Raw genomic sequence first — 12,765 nt, 5'->3', positions numbered from 1 at the left:
GGAGTTGTGCGAATACCGCATGTGTATTAGTGACGGTTGCACTGTTCCAGACACCTGGGCTTTAGTGGCGGCATCTGAAGTGAGCCACTCACACGGCACTGAAGTCTTTAACTGTGTGACATGGGTACATCGTGTTAGAAGTGACTGGAATCATAAGGTACTCTGCTGATTTGGAGAACTAATTACTTGCCTGCGTTTGGGAGAAATCCTCTTTCCAGTTTGGTGTGAGAAGTTTTAATAAATAAGGGAAAGCGCTTCTTAAGGTAAAAGTCAAGTTCAGCAGTGGTGAGCTGCTCTGCTATCCACACACTACAAAGAGAAACCTAGTATGATGTCAGTGCCTGCTAAATGGCCCATTTAATAACAGTCAAAACCCAAGTTAGAGTGCACTGTTTTTTTTTAAAATTAATTAATTTATGTATTGTACAGTATTCTGCCTGCTTGTGTGCCTGCAGGCCAGAAGAGGTCACCAGATCTCATTATAGATGGTTGTGAGCCACCATATGTTGCTGGGAATTGAACTCAGGATCTTTGGAAGAAGAGCCAGTGCTCTTAACCTCTGAGCCATCTCTCCAGCCCAGAGTGCATTGTTACCATTCTTAGAACTTTTCTTGAGCTTCCAAATTTGGGAAATTAAAAAAAAAAAAAAAAAAGTAAATTGGCAGAAATTTAACAAGAAAATTAACAAGGGTAATTTCATTATAGCTCACAAGCTAATAGGAAGGGCTTTGTTGAGAGCCATGCCTCTTTAAGAGGTGAGTAACTGAGGTTGACTACAGACTCTCCCTCGAACTCAAACAAGTTGTTCAGAAGAGTGTAGGATGAGCATAGGGCCAGCAGGTCCCAGATGCCTCCTAGATGTAGAGTGTCAGACTGGTAAGGGTAAGTCACGACCCTGAACCAGGCTAGGTCCTCTCTACTCAACGATTAAGCCTGGAGTCAGCCCTGTGTACGTGGTTCCACCTGGGAATGGGTGCTTCCATCACTTGCCCTTGCTATTCTGTTTCTAATAGCACGTGCTGAGTGTCTTCCTCATTTGCACCTTCCTCTGCTGTGAAGGCTCTGTAGATAAACACAAAGTGTGCTCATCTGGTTAATCTAGCTCTTGAGCTTGGCTTGAGCGCTGCGCCCCTGCCCCTCCGTGAGTGCCAGCTCTGCAGGCAGGCTGCTGCTGTACCTGTGTGCTGCACACTAAGCTCTGCACCTCCATTTGGACTGCAAGGACTTTATCCACTCGCTTGTCTTCACGGCCCCTAAGTCTTAACAATCTATTTAGGGAAGTTACGTAGGAAAAATTTAAACACGCATATAATCTTTCAGATATGTACAAACTGGTCAGATGGCTAGTCTGCAGTTTTTAAAAAGTAGATCCTTACGTCTTTAACTTGGGTATAAAATTTACTGTGAGAGATGCTCAATATGGTACATTGCCCACCTTTCTGTAGTCCCTGCTCTGGAAGTTTAATTAAAAGATATTCCAAAAAACTCAGTAAGAACAAGGTTTGATGTTTGAAAATGTGACAGATAAGGAATGGTTTCATTTGGTCTTAGAAACCTTACTCTTCTATTTCTTGTAGAGCGATTTAAATTGTAAACATGACTGCTCTGGCAAGAGATCACAGCCAAAGACTTTCTAGGTCTGTGTGATCTGGCTGGAATAAAGACACGCCTTTAATTCCTGGAGACAGAGGCAAGCATATCTCTGTGTTCAAGGCCAGCCTGGTATAGAGCAAGTTTTGGCTAGAGAAAAACTTAGGTCCAGGCATGGTGGAATGTGCCTTTAATCCCAGAACTCAAGAGAGAGAGGCATGCAGATCTGAGTTCTAGTCAGTGCTGTTCAGGTCGTTCGGTTGCGTCAGTCAATTGAGAAGCAGTGCAGTGGAGTTTGTGGCAGTTCAGTTTGTGGAATTCAGTGGTGGTTTTTACCGGGAGAGTTTTACAGAGAGAGGTTGAAGACACAGGTGAAGACAGAATGAGCCAGAGAATGAGAAGAAGCCAGAAGATTAGAAAAAGATTGCTAGAGTTAGTTTGAGGCCAAGCAGAGCAATTCAGTGAGAAACAGAGAAGCTAGGTTGAATCAGTCAGCTGTGAGAGGAGTTTGAGCCAGAACAGCTGAGTTGAGCCAGCCAGCCAGAGTTCAGAAAGAACTAGAAAGGGTGAGCTTATTCAGCACTAAGTCTCAGAGGATGAAACATTCTAGACCTAGATAGGATTGTGTGGAGGTGAGACGCTTCCAGCTCTAGGCCGTGGTTAGCAGACAGAGGCAGTAAGCCTGATACAACAATTATAACTAGGAGAATAAACGTTATATAACAATTTCTGCTTCCTTTTATGGCTCAGGTATGAAAAACAATACCCATGGTAGTTTTAGTGCCCTTAACTAAAGCCTCCGAATTCTTGGTACAGGAACACCTGGTACCCACATGCAGGGAATGCCAGCGTCCCACCAGGCACTTAATTTCTGCTCATAATTCTCTTTCCAGGTACAGCCTACTTAAGATACTTTCTAATAACCATATGCAGAGTTGTTAATACCATTTTGTGGGACTCAGGGGAGAATGAAGATGAATGTGCAGTTGCACGAGAAAGGGTTTTGTTAACCTTTGTCTTGCTTTGCTTCCTAGAATATTTCAGTTTGCGTGTATATTTGCATTTGGAAGGTTTAATCCTTCACAGTGAATCATTTCAGACTTCCCAGAGAAGTTACAGAATAGTTCAGAGAACTGACCAAATGCTCTGTACCCTCATATACTAAACCATTCATAGTGGTGATGGTGTGAGACTATCCTGTTAGCCGTCCAACTTTCACCTTGCCTGAACTGCTTAGGACCATCAGTGTTGCAGCTCCTTACACATAATGATCACTGGTGGAGGAAGCTTGTCTACACATGAGGTTTATTACTATTTCATATGCATCTTACACAGTCTTAAAGTAGCTGTACAGGATTTTTAGTGCATTCATATTTTTATGGAAACCTATTCATGAAGTCATATATAGAATTTTCCATATATTGTATAACTGTTCAAAAAGTACTGGATTTTGGAATATTTGGATCTTTATGTAGGGAGGGTTCACTCACTGTTAATGATTGCAGCCTATAACTAAAAATTTACCTTAGTCTGGCTCCTGAGTTAACAGTCCAAATTTGACTTCTTGGGCAACTATTTCATGTGATTTAAAATTTGAGCTATTAGCCAATAATGACTACATATCATTTACACTTCACTAATTCATGATGCTTGCTTATTTATAGTTATAAAACAGGGAATTAAAAGGCTTTTAAAGACATTTGCCCTTCTTCAGGTGTTTACTGCAGTCTGGAGGCAAGATCTTCCCCCAGTACGTGCTGATGTTTGGGATGCTGCTGGAGTCCCAGACACTGGTAGAAGAGAGTGCTGTCCAAGGAACAGAACACACTCTTGGGTTAAACATAGCACCTTTTATTAACCAGTTTCAGGTAAGTGTCAGAGAGCTGGTCAGCCAAGATGTCACTGTCTCCCTCCGCCCTTGAGGTTTTACCTAGTGAGTGGGTTTAGCTGGGTTAGAAAGGCAGCCGGTCTCCTGGAGTAAAGGACCACATCACAGATGAAAATCAGCCTGAGGGTTAGAATAACCAAGGACTTTGTCATGAATGCAGACTAAAGTTTATCACTTTCCTCTGAATCCCTGTTCCAGATTGAAAATAAAACCAGAGCTCTTAGACTTTGAGAAAGGGCTGTACTTGTGTAACAAAGAAGCCCCCAGAAGCCTGTGTCCTAAGCTTGCGGTTCTGTAGTGAGACCTCAGGTGACTAAGGATTGGCCTGGGCAGCTGAAGCCCAGGTCTAGGCCGTCTGTCTGTAGGCAGCAGGGACATGTGGAGCTCAAGACAGGGAGGTGAGTTTCAGGTTAAGAAACAAGGAGTTAGGATTTAGAGAGAGAGTGGAAATGTCCCAGGTGCTAGGAACGACGAGCACACCCGTGCGTGAGTTTAACGTGTGTTTAGACAGAGTGCCAGGGAAGCCACGTGTGGCTGAAGATGGGGTGGAGCGGATACTACCATACAAGCCAAAGCAGAATTCTGAAAAGCGGGATACTGAGTAGCAGTTGAAATGATGCCTGAAGGTATAATTAGTAAGCTCTTAGGATGCTGGTAGGAGTTCTGTGACAGAGCCAACTGAGGAATAAATTGATTAACTGCTTTTGGAGGCGGTTGGCTAACCAGGGTTTTAGTTAGCTGAATATCTCTCTTGTGAAGACTTAATAAAGAGAGCATATTTATCACAAGATAGAGATGCTTAAGCTGTGTCTGTTCATGTTTCCAAAAGGCCACCAGCTATCTTTCCAGTGTAATTTTTTTGTTTTGTTTTGTTTTTCGAGACAGGGTGTCTCTGTGTATCCTTGGCTGTCCTAGACTCGCTTTGTAGACCAGGCTGGCCTCGAACTCACAGCGATCCGCCTGCCTCTGCCTCCTGAGTGCTGGGATTAAAGGCGTGCGCCACCACTGCCCGGCTTCTAGTGTAACTTTTAAGAGAATGACTTAGTTTGGTTTATGCATGTGTGTTTTGTGTGTGCGTTGCTCACAGAGTCTAGAAGAGGATATCAGATGTGGAGCTAGAGTGGCAGGTGGTTGTGACCCTGCATGGGTGCTGGGAACTGAGCCCAGGCCTCTGGCAGAGCAGCGAGCACTCTTGGCTGCTGGGTGTCTCTCCATCCCCTGCCTGTCTTGCTCTTTCATTCCCACTTGGTCCTGGCTCCGGCAGTTCTTCAGTGTGAGCAGAGTCTCCCCGGGCCATGCTGCCCTTTCACTGTACTGCCTGTTTCATGGCCACTCTGTCCTTAACAGCGTAGAGCCTTATAGTCTGTCTGTTTTCATATAATTGAAGGATTACCCTCCGTCCCCCGTTGTTCTTGGGTGATCCTGTCCTGGCTAAGCCCCACCCTCTGTGTTTCTATGTAACACCCTACAGATGACCCTTAATGCCGTGCTCTCACTTTAGTTGATGGCTGCTTATCTAAAGAGACCCCGTAACCTTTCTTGGCAGTTTTATATTTTATAGTCTTTTTATTCTTTGCCTTAGGTATTGTCTCCTCTCTTACAATGGTAAACTACTTGATAAGTGCGTGAACCAATGAAACAAAAGCAGAAGTTGTTAAAAGAATATAGTTCATTAAAAATCATTTAACAAGTGTTTATTGAGCACCTACTACACGAACTGTTTGTTTGTTGTTTGTTTGTTTGGAGATAGGGTCTGATGTAGCCCAGAGGGCTTCAGTATGTAGCCAGGGAGAACCTTGACCTCCTGATCCCCCTGTTTCCATCTTCCCAGGCCTAGAATTAGAGACATTCCCAAGTTAGGTGTATGTATTAGTTACTAGTTGCTACAACAAAATACCTGAAAAAGGAATCTTAAAGTTTGAGGAACACAGTCCACCATGGCAGAAAATTTCATGGAGCTATGGCTGCAGGTCCAGGCAGTCAGACTACGGTGCCTTTCCCAGTACCAGTTAACCCCAGTGCAGGCATGGCTAGAAGGAAGCCTGAGCCCCCATGGGTGCTGCAAGTCAAGTAAACAGGCAGCCTGAAATCCTTCCCTATGCTACACTCCTTCCAGGGAGAGTGAGTCATGCTTCCTTAAACGACAGGCCTACTGCCCCATGTATGCAGCATGCCACCTTTGATTGGGTCAGGAATATCTCCCTCACAGGAGGCTTGAACCAGAATTGCTGTCTCCATGTACGTTGTTGCCATCTCTGTGTGAAACAGGTATCCCAGTATAAACCAAGGGTGCATGATGGGAGCAGGGTCTCTCTATGGACAGGGAGTAGGAGCATGGCCAGCGTGGTCAGCCTTCAGCAGGTTGGCAGCCAACCCGGACATCAGGTTAACTCTGGCCATTGACATAGACAGCCAGGCAGGGAGGTTCCAAGAGAGAATACACATCCATGCAAAACACTTTTATAGCCAATGAGAAGACCACTTAAAACTGTGTGAGCCCAACAGCGAAGTTTGCGGAAATTACTGCTCTTAACAGAGATGGCAGTCGGCAGCACCGATTGGCCTGCAATGAGTAGGAACCTGTAGTCTCTGACTACGAGGGGGGTTGGTAGACTGATTCAGGTCATCAAGGAACAGCAACAACAACAAAAATGGTGGGAGCCCATGGGCACATCAGTTATTGTCAGCTCCTTGAAAAAGCCGTATGTCCATCGTCTCTGCTTTCGAGTGCAAGATTAAACGGGAGAAGGCCCTTCACCAGACATCTTCTCATCTTCTGAGTCCAAAGAGTCCCTGTCCAGCACCTCTCCTTGTTCGTCTTCAGGCTCAGGGCCTCCACAGGGACTACAGACTTCTTAGTCAACCAGCTGTGCCGTGGCAGAAAGGGGCAAGACCTTCAACTCCAACATCCCCGCTCTACAGTCAGGTTCATAAGGCGGAGTTTTATAGATTGGATGTAGAATGTAAGAGAGGACCAGGAAGGACACTTATCATTTGTTGGTGTGCTCAGCTGTGCTGTGTAGGTGTCAGGAGGGGTTGTTGAGCAGCTGGATAAGGCTCAAAGCTCTAGGCTGAGCATGTGAATTGGGCAGTCAGTATCATATAGACAGCATTTAAAACCACAGGCAGACGGAACGGTAGGGGTGTGCAGAACATGGCTTGAGACCTGAGTTCAGAGAACTTGAAAGGCTATGAGCTCTAGATTGACGGTGACAGGCCAGGCCAGGAGGTTTGGCTGAGAAACAAAAGTGGGAACAGTCTGTAAGGTGTGAGTAGATCTGTAGATCTGTCTGTAAGAGGATTCCTGTCCCAGGCATTGAGAAGTGGCAATGGAGGGTTCTCAGTTACCAGCGTAAACAGGAGCAGATGGCACAGTGAGGAAGAGGGAGTGAATGCCTAGGAAAGCTGGCCCTGTCTGTGGCCAGTCTCACCATGAAGATTGAACCCAGAAGGAGAGCATCTTCTAAGCAGCCCTGTCGTTTTATTTTAAATGAGAGTGTGTGCCACCGTGTCCGGCTGAGTTTGGTGCCTCTGATGAAGCACAGTAGTACTTACTGTTAGACTGTCTGCTTGCTAGCTCACACATTCTAGGTACAAATGGTTTTGGAATTGTTTGGCCACTTAAAAGTTGATGTGTTTTCATCCAAGAGAAAGGCCTGTAGGTAAGAACCCAGTGCACGAGCTAGTTCATTCCTCCTGAAAACCTGGTCACGACCACAGCAAAGTTAGCTCATTCATTCCTCCTGAAAACCTGGCCATGAAGCTTCATGCCTTAGGTTGATGCATAAAGTAAAGGATAAAAAGTTTTGTCATAAGGAGCTAATTATAAGTCGAGTACAGAGGGAACCCTCACTGTGAAAACAATAAAAGCGAATGTTCCCTCTTTCTTCAGGTGCCTATTCGTGTGTGTTTGGATTTATCTTCGTTGCCATGTACCCCTTTAAGCCAGCCAGTGGAGCTCCTTAGATTAGACCTGATGACTCCATATTTGAACACTTCCAGGAGAGAAGTCAAGGTAAGGACAGCTACAGGGGGTCACTCTTCCCATGCAAAACATGGAACTGAAATGACGGGCACTATACTTACATGGTCTGTCATTTCCTTTGAAGATTTAAATCTGAATTTCTAGACAACATACAAAAATAGGTTAGATAAACATTAGAGTCTACAACTAGTTACTAAATTTGAATGCATGGTTAAATGTATTTCTAGTTCCTGTGTTCAAATTGATTCAAAAGAGAAGACTTACTTTCCTCGATGAAATGTTCAAAATTCACTTTCTGCAGGTCCGTGCTTGTAGGTCTGGACGAGTAACTGCTGTTCCGTTTTGGTTTCATTTGTGCCTTGATGATGATGTCAGGCTGGACACCTCAGGCGAAGCCTCCCACTGGAAGCAGGCTGCGGTGGTTCTGGATAATCCCATCCAAGTGCAAGCGGGGGAGGAACTTGTTCTCAGTGTTGAGCATCACAAAAGCAACGTCAGTATCACAGTGAAGCAGTGAGACTCCAGTCATGAAATGGATGTACAAGCTCCTCGAATGGTCCAGCATGTCTAAGGGTGGCCTTAATAAAGCACTCGGTAAAGGGCTTAAAGTGGAGCGTTATTCTAAAGTGTAGGCTTTGCCCTCTGGAAAAGGATACCTCTTTGGTTTCTTCAGATTAAGAAGCCATTTTGTTGGACTTCATAGGGACTTAAAAGATGTCTGCCTTCTTGCCGTGTCAGTTAAGACTTAGAGATCTTATCTTACAGTGGGGCAACATCTAGGATTCCAGTGCAGACTGACAGCAGTGGCTGTGAGCCAGGCCTTGCTTCTGTTAGATATTAAAGAGCAAAGGGCTTCGGAAGAAATGTCCGCCATAGGCATTTTTCCCTTCTCTACTTGGGCAAGAAGATTAAACGCTGGTGGCAAACAAACACTTAAAAATGCTAACGCAGAATTTCTCTAAGTTTTGATTTGAGTGCTCTGTTGCAAAGCTCTGTGACTCCATGGGATCCCATCTTTAATTGCTGGTGTTACTTTCTGAGCAGCCCGAGGGCTCCTCAGGGACTCCTCGTCTGTGTCTGCATCTCGAACTGCTTCCCCTGCTTTTGATTTTTGCTGAGTGTTTTGATCCTGTTCCTCTCTGTCTCCGCTCTCTTTCTGTCCTGCTTTCCTCTCCCTTCTCTCCTCTCCTCTTTCCTCTCTTTTCTCCTCTCTCTCCTTTCCTTTCTTTCTTTCTTTGTTCCCTCCTTCCTTCATTTTTTCTTTTCTTTGGACAGGGACCTATATACCCCAGGCTAGTCTCAAATTAGCTGTGTATCTGAAGGTGACCTTTCCTTTCTGCATCTCCTATCTATTTCCTAAATGCTGAGGGTACAGGTGTGTTCCACCATACCTGCTTTATGCGCTGCTGGGGACCAAGCTCAGTGCTGTGGGCATGCTGCGCCCCATCTCCTGTTCATCCTCGCAGAGAGCCATCTCAGCGTCACTGAGTCGTCCTATTTCATTAAGTTACTTCTTTCCAACCACTACTTTTGGGTTTGGTTTGTTTTTATTCCTTCAAGACTTAGGGTGTACTGTTATTTATTTGAGATCCTCTGTTGTTTTTAATACGGGCATGTTTAGCAACAACTTTACTCTTACAAATGCTTTTGTTAGCTGGGCAATGGTGGCACATGCCTTTAATCCCAACACTCGGGAGACAGAGGCAGGCAGATCTCTATGAGCCTGAAGCTGTCTTAGTCTACAGAGTGAATTCCAGGCCCACCAGGGCTACACAGAGAAACCCTGTCTTGAAAAACCAACTGCCCCCCAAAAAGAAATGGCTTTTGTTATGTCTCATTGGTATTAGTATGTTCTATCTTCTTTTGCTTTGATTTTACCAATCTTTTGTTGTCTTCTTGATTTCTTCACTGACTGTGTGTTATTAGTGGTATGTTGCTGAATTCCCACAAGTATGGATGCTCTGTAGTCTGCCCTTGCTGTTGATTTTCAGCTTTTAGCATTGTGATCAAAATAAAATAAGTTATTTAAATTTCCCTATGTTTGTCAAGGTTTTCTGTGCTATTATATGACCTATTATGGCCTGTTTTAGAGTCAGTTCTACAGGTTTCTGAGAATGTCTATTCTGAAGTGTTTTGATGGACTGTTCTTGTAGGTTTCTGGGAGGTCTATTGATGTTTGATGTCATTTAGCGCAAGTGTTTATATTTGCCAAGATGGCCTGTCTGTTGGTGAGAATGGATAGTGAAGTCACCCACTATGTGTTGGGGTTAATTTGTGACTTTTTATTTATTTGACTTAAAATGTTTATTTCCATGTGGTTTGTGTGTCAGGGGTATGTATGTGCTAGCGTGCGCTCACATACATACACATGCATGCTGGACCCTGAAATTGATACTGGTCTTTTTCAATCCCTCACTCTTCACTTACTGAGGTTTGTTCTTTTGCTGAATCCAGAGAGCACCAGTTACGTCTAATCTGTCTAGCCAATGTGTGTTGGGGATCCTGACTCTGCCTCCAGAGTGCTGGGATTACAGGCAAGCAGCACATCTGACTGGCTTGATGTCAGTACTCGGCTTCCGTGCTTCAGTCCTGCTCCCTGTATGGCAAGTGTTTTATCCGCTCTGCCTTCTTTGTATCACCTAATTCTTGACTTTACCCTTTGCAATGTTTGTTTGTGGAGTGGGTGCACATGTCAGCTGGGTGCATAGAAGTCTACAGTTTAATGCCTTATGCCTTACGCCTTTTGACTGTCTGATTCTATCAGGCATCAGAACAATGGCACTTGGCTTGCTTCCAGTCCCGCTTGTTTGGAATGCCTTTTCTTTCCTTTCACCCTATGGTACCATCTGTTTATAGTGGAGGCACATTTCTTGGAGACAAACTGCTCATCTGTGTGTTGATGGGGGAATTGGGAGCCTTACTATTCAGAATTATTGAGAAGACACACTGGTCCTATCACTTTGAACTGGCTGGTGTTTTCCAAATCTTATTTGACTACAGCTGCAGCATACAGTTTTCCCATAGCCTCTTGGGGGGGTCTTTGTTTTCCTCAATACAAAAAAATTCTCCCCAGTGTCTTCTGTTAACATGGCTTAGCAGTCTTGGGGAAGTTGGGTCTCTCCCCTGCCCCTCTTCAGCAGCAGCAGTTTGCTGGGTGTCTTACTTAGGGTTTCTATTGCTGGAGATGCCATGACCATGGCAACTCTTATAAAGAAAACCGTTTAATTGGGGCTGGCTTATAGTTCAGAGGCTTAGTCCGTTATTGACATGGCAGGAAGCACAGTGGCACACAGGCAGGCATGGTGCTGGAGAAGGAGTTGAGAGTCCTATATTTTTATCCAAAGGCAGCAGGAAGAGAGTGAGCCACTGGGCCTGACTTGGGCTTCTGAGACCTCAGCGACCCCCAGCGACACACTTCGTCCTGTCAGATGGCACCTGCCTCCACAAGGCCACATACATCCTTATCCTTTCAAATCATGCCGTTCCCACGAGCCTGTGGGGACATCTTCCTTCATATTAGCACACTGGGAATAGTAGTCTGAGATGGAGAGTATTGTCTTTCAGACACTGAAAACTTTATTCCTAACTTTTCTCTTTTAAACTTTTGTTAAGAAATATGCTAATTTAATGAGCCAGCCTTATAATATGAATTTTTTCTTTTCTTTTTTTCTTCTTCTTTTTTTTTCTCAGCTGTAGATATATTTCCCTTGGGTATATTTAGTGTTTTTTTTTTTTTTTTTTTTTTTTTTTTTTTTTTTGAGACAGGGTTTCTCTGTGTAGCCTTGGCTGTCCTGGACTCACTTTGTAGACCAGGCTGGCCTCGAACTCACAGCGATCCGCCTGCCTCTGCCTCCCGAGTGCTGGGATTAAAGGCGTGCGCCACCACGCCCAGCTTATATTTAGTGTTTTGACTATAACATAGGAAGTTTGGTATTCTAATGCCTTTAGTACTTGTATGAACATCTTTCCTTAGATGTGGTGTAGTTTCTTGCTATAATTTTATGAAAAATATTTTCCTGTGCCTTTGACATGAAACTGTTTTTTGAGACAGACCTGGCTATCTTGGACTCGGTTTATAGACCAGGCTTGCCTTTAACTCACAGAAATCCTCCTGCCTCTGCCTCTTGAGAGCTGAGATTAAAGGCGTGCATGCCACCTTGCCTGGCCATGAAAACTACTCAGTGTCCATGATTTATAGATTTGGTCTTTTCATAGTTCACCATCCTGAGTGTCTCAGGCATACATACATACATTCATACACACACACATATACGTATATATACACACATACATACATTACATATATATACACTTACATACATACACACATTACATACATTACATATACACATACATACATACACACATATACATATATACACACACACACACACATACACACATATATATGTGAGAAGTTTATATATATTTTTTCGAGACAGTTTCTCCTAGGTAGCCTTGGCTGTTCTGGAACTATCATTGGAGGGCAGGCTGACCTTGAACTCAAAGAGATCTGCCTGCTTCTGCCTCCCATATGCTAGGATTAGAGGGCAGGGATTGAAGACATGGGCCAACACTGCCCAGCCTAGACACGTTAAAAAAAAAGATTTTATTTATTTTTTATATATATATATGAGTGCTGCTTTTGCATATACACTTTCATGCCAGAAGAGGGCATTAGATCACATTACAGGTGGTTGTGAGCTACCATGTAGTTGCCAGGAATTGAACTTAGGACCTCTGGAAGATCAGATAGTGCTCTTAACCGCTGAGCCATCTCTCCAGTCCCCCACGTACATTTTAAAAATTAATGTATCTTTGTTACTAAATGAATGTCCAGTTCCTCATTGTCCTCAGGACCTGATATTGTTACCACTGCATGGCCCTTTGTATTGCTCTTTCCACAAGTCTCTTTATTTCAGTTACTGACATTTTCATTTCTGTTGTTTGGGTTTTTTCACTGTTTCTGTTTACTAGGTTCCATTTTCATAGCTTATACTGACCTTCTTTCACTCACTGTTTTCTCGGAATTCAGGAATTTGTGTCTTCCGTTTTGTTTTGTTTTTTGTTTTGTTTTTTGTTTTTTGATAATGTATTTGTAATTATTCATTTGAGTTCTTTGAGGTTTCAGTTAATGTGCTCTCACTAGGTGCAGTTACTGTAGGTTTGGTAGTTTTTACATAGCTTTATTGCCTTGTATTCCAGTTTCCTGTGCTTTTGCCTGAACCTAAACCACTGTTGTTAGGTGGTTGGCTGATCTTTTCCTTTTTTGGTATTGCCTTTGCGCTGGAGACATGGTCCA

At 43.9% G+C, this 12,765-nt stretch overlaps 1 protein-coding gene across 4 annotated transcripts in view; it reads left to right on the top strand.

The window, feature by feature from the left end:
* LOC311582544 (protein arginine N-methyltransferase 9-like) overlaps nucleotides 1-12,765 on the top strand; it is a 77,144-nt gene that overhangs the window by 21,234 nt on the left and 43,145 nt on the right. For 3 of the 4 annotated variants that reach the window (XM_084755697.1, XM_084755695.1, XM_084755698.1), the window contains 3 exons: nucleotides 3,305-3,458; nucleotides 7,371-7,493; nucleotides 7,765-9,497. In XM_084755697.1, the coding sequence (XP_084611823.1) occupies nucleotides 3,305-3,458; nucleotides 7,371-7,493; nucleotides 7,765-7,980 (493 nt within the window). In that variant the 3' untranslated portion in view covers nucleotides 7,981-9,497. Of the gene's footprint in view, nucleotides 1-3,304; nucleotides 3,459-7,370; nucleotides 7,494-7,764; nucleotides 9,498-12,765 lie in introns of those variants that run through there. The other variant, XM_084755696.1, reaches the window with a different exon arrangement.

This window comes from Acomys minous (assembly GCF_964271855.1).
Source record: "Acomys minous genome assembly, chromosome: 14".
Taxonomy (NCBI): domain Eukaryota; kingdom Metazoa; phylum Chordata; class Mammalia; order Rodentia; family Muridae; genus Acomys; species Acomys minous.
This window is presented reverse-complemented; position numbering and strand designations above follow the sequence as displayed.